Raw genomic sequence first — 2,866 nt, 5'->3', positions numbered from 1 at the left:
CTACTTGAAATGAATCTCACCAATAGATTTATTTGGCTGTTTTTTGGCAACGTTCAAGCTCATTCGCATTTCAGAACCCTCGTGGTCCACAGAATCATTATGAGGATTGCCAGGCCCCAGAGAAGAAATTCTACCATCCCAGTCAGTAAAATCTACAAACAAGAGTTGCACATGCATATCAACAAGATGACCATTAAATAGTGAACTTAAAAGTTGGTTTTTCCCTCATAGTGACTCACCCATAAAAATTTTTTCCTTCTTTCTCCCCATGATGACTGCCGACATTGTAGTTAGGAGTTTCAGGTGCAGAAATTCCTTCATCAAAATAATCGGAATCTGTATGCAACAGATGCACAATTTCAAAGGTAATTGAAATGCAATAACAGTGCACAGAAATAAATGAACTCAGCGAAACTCACTGTGGTCAGGTGATTCCATTTTAATCTGAGTAGGAAAGAACTCTTCGGTGTCTGACAGACATATAACTTCTTCATCAGAATGTGACAAACCACTTGAAGATTGAATGCTAGAATGAAACAGCTCCCTTCTGACTGGGCTCTCTGTAGCTCGTAGCCTAAGTTCTGCTGCTCGTATAGCGTTTCTAATCTCCTGATCGTCTTTAGTGACCTTATCACAACTAAATTCTTTTCCTTCTGAGCTCTTTCCTTCTGTGTTCAACAGACAGGGACCTTAAAAAAATTAAAAAAATGAATTGGTTACATGTAGCACGTAGTGCAATTGGCCTCCTGTTAGAATCAATCTCACCAGTAGATTTGTTAGGTATCCTGACATCAATCTTCACATTTGTTACTGTTTCCAAAGGCTCAAGGACCATCGAGTCATCATAAAGACTTCTGGATGCCAGAGCAGAAATTCCATCATCACAGCCAGTACCATCTACAAACAAGAGTTGCACATGCATATCAACAAGATGAATGTTAAATAGTAAACTTAAAAGTTGGTTTTCCATCAAAGTGACTCACCCATAAAATTGTTTCCTTCTTTCTCCCCATGATGACTTCCGACATCGTTGTTAGGAGTTTCAGGTGCAGAAATTCCAGAAATTCCTTCATCAATATAATTGGAATCTGTACGCAACAGATGCACATTTTCAAAGGTAATTGAAATGCAAGTAATAGTGCACAGAAATATATGAACTCAGCAAAACTTACTGTGGTCAGGTGCTTCCATTTTAACCTGAGTAGGAAAGAACTCTTCAGTGTCTGAGAGACAAACACTTCTTCATCATGTGATTTCTCTGGAGGCACTTGAGTGAAGTCATCATTGCAGAGGATGGAAAGGGTTTACCCCTGTGTTCTGCTGCCATGCTCTGTGGGAGGAAATATGAAATAATGCATGCTTATGATATTTGTAACATTTAGCAAATTAAAGGGCCCTTACCAGTGGTTGGAGAAACCTCAGGTGTCGACTTACTTCCTCTGAAGGAGGAATGGGCACCAGGCTGCATACCTGAACATAAAGCAGACGGTAAAATATGAACTCCATCAAAAAAGGCCAGTAAGAAGGATACGAGAAAGTCTCACCATTCACATAGCTGTTGTAAGATCCAACAAATGAACACTGAGCTGGCCCTACAATAAGAAAGACATCAAATTACTTACAGGTACAAGCACGAACATTCACATTGAAGAAATTGAATTTCACCTTTATCATTTTCTACAATGGGTCGTTCAAATACAGTTTCCATGAGGTCTGTAAAGTCCCATGCACCTTTCCTTTTTCCAGTTTGAACAGATTTTAAAAAGCGTTTCATGAGACGCACTTTTTCGGCAACCTGCTCAGCAGAATAATGCTGAGGTAAAATTTTACCTTTTCAGTTTATTGGCTACTTCTGCCCAAATGTCACTTGCATACCGTTGGGCTCGCAGTTGGGCCCTGTACGGCATTAACTCATCAAGCAAAGCCCACTGCGCAGCATCATTCCCCTAACCCAACAGTCAATTTTTTTTTAGCCGGTTCAGCAGCTTCATCTGCAAACAAACTATTGAAGAAAAAAGACAACGAAAAAAGCAGAAGAATTGTGAAGTGGATGGCACTTACTTGGTTTCGTGGGGGACTCCTCAATGAGGCTTTCCCCTACTTTGTCAGGTTTTTTTCCATTGACTGAAAGGGTTTTTTAAAAATCCTAAATCTCTTCTCCTTGTCTGGAAAAAGTAAATGAAACGCCATCAATGAAGAATACTCAGCATTTCGTTGAGTGACAGGTGTTTGCAGAGGTTAGTTACTTACCGAAATCGAGAGCCCGGGCTTCATCTGGGTTCACTTGGATAATATATATCGCCCCAGAAGAAACGTCACACAATTCGTAAGAGACTTTACTTCGCTTATCCATCTTAACGCACAATCACTTAACTTTGCAGCTTTCCATTCCTTGACACAGACCAACAAGTGCAAAAGCGCGCGAACGCGAACCGCTGCTGGCTGAGCCAGTGTCGTTACGAATCGTTCTGCGCATGCGCCGAGCACCCCCCCCACCACTTTACCGCTCTCGCCACGCTCCTCTCGCGCTCTCGTCCCCTCGCTCTCTCCCGAGAGCGCAGCTTAACTAGATACGCCACGGGCGCTGCCGGCTTCGGCGCGCTCTGACCCGAAGGCGCGCGACTCGGGCGCTCTCTACTCGGCGGAGTCCGGCAAGCCTGCGTCACACCGTGTGACTCACACGTCGCATGCCGCTGCTGTGCTGCTGCTGTGAGCCGCTGCCGCTCCGTAGTCAGAGCAGTTCCTTCGCGAAGTCAACAGGTCTCCAGTGTGCTTGACGTGGCGTCCGCAACAGTGTACGTCCATTTAACTCGTGGATTTTGCAACATTGCTGCCAACACAACCATCCCCAGAGGTACAGTACGTC

At 43.7% G+C, this 2,866-nt stretch overlaps 1 protein-coding gene across 1 annotated transcript; it reads right to left on the bottom strand.

The window, feature by feature from the left end:
• On the bottom strand, positions 1-1,319 carry LOC117653661. The gene is made up of 6 exons (XM_034399467.1): positions 1,173-1,319; positions 984-1,088; positions 766-897; positions 420-689; positions 240-336; positions 1-130 (listed from the first exon to the last, which is right to left on the bottom strand). The coding sequence occupies exons 1-6, from the start codon at positions 1,189-1,191 to the stop codon at positions 1-3; spliced, it is 753 nt and encodes a 250-aa protein (XP_034255358.1). The 5' UTR covers positions 1,192-1,319.
• Between the last annotated feature and the right edge of the window lie 1,547 nt (positions 1,320-2,866).

The sequence above is a fragment of the Thrips palmi genome, unplaced genomic scaffold, assembly GCF_012932325.1.
Source record: "Thrips palmi isolate BJ-2018 unplaced genomic scaffold, TpBJ-2018v1 HiC_scaffold_8, whole genome shotgun sequence".
Taxonomy (NCBI): Eukaryota; Metazoa; Arthropoda; class Insecta; order Thysanoptera; family Thripidae; genus Thrips; species Thrips palmi.
The sequence above is the reverse complement of the archived record's forward strand: the minus strand, read 5'-3'. Positions and strand labels throughout refer to the sequence as shown.

Bases quoted from the DNA above. Each gene is read 5' to 3' on its own strand.
- LOC117653661 (XM_034399467.1), bottom strand. The intron at 898-983 runs GTGAGTCACTTT...TCTTGTTTGTAG, and splicing joins AGAAGGAAACAATTTTATGG to ATGGTACTGGCTGTGATGAT. The intron at 131-239 runs GTGAGTCACTAT...CTGGGATGGTAG, and splicing joins GAAGGAAAAAATTTTTATGG to AATTTCTTCTCTGGGGCCTG.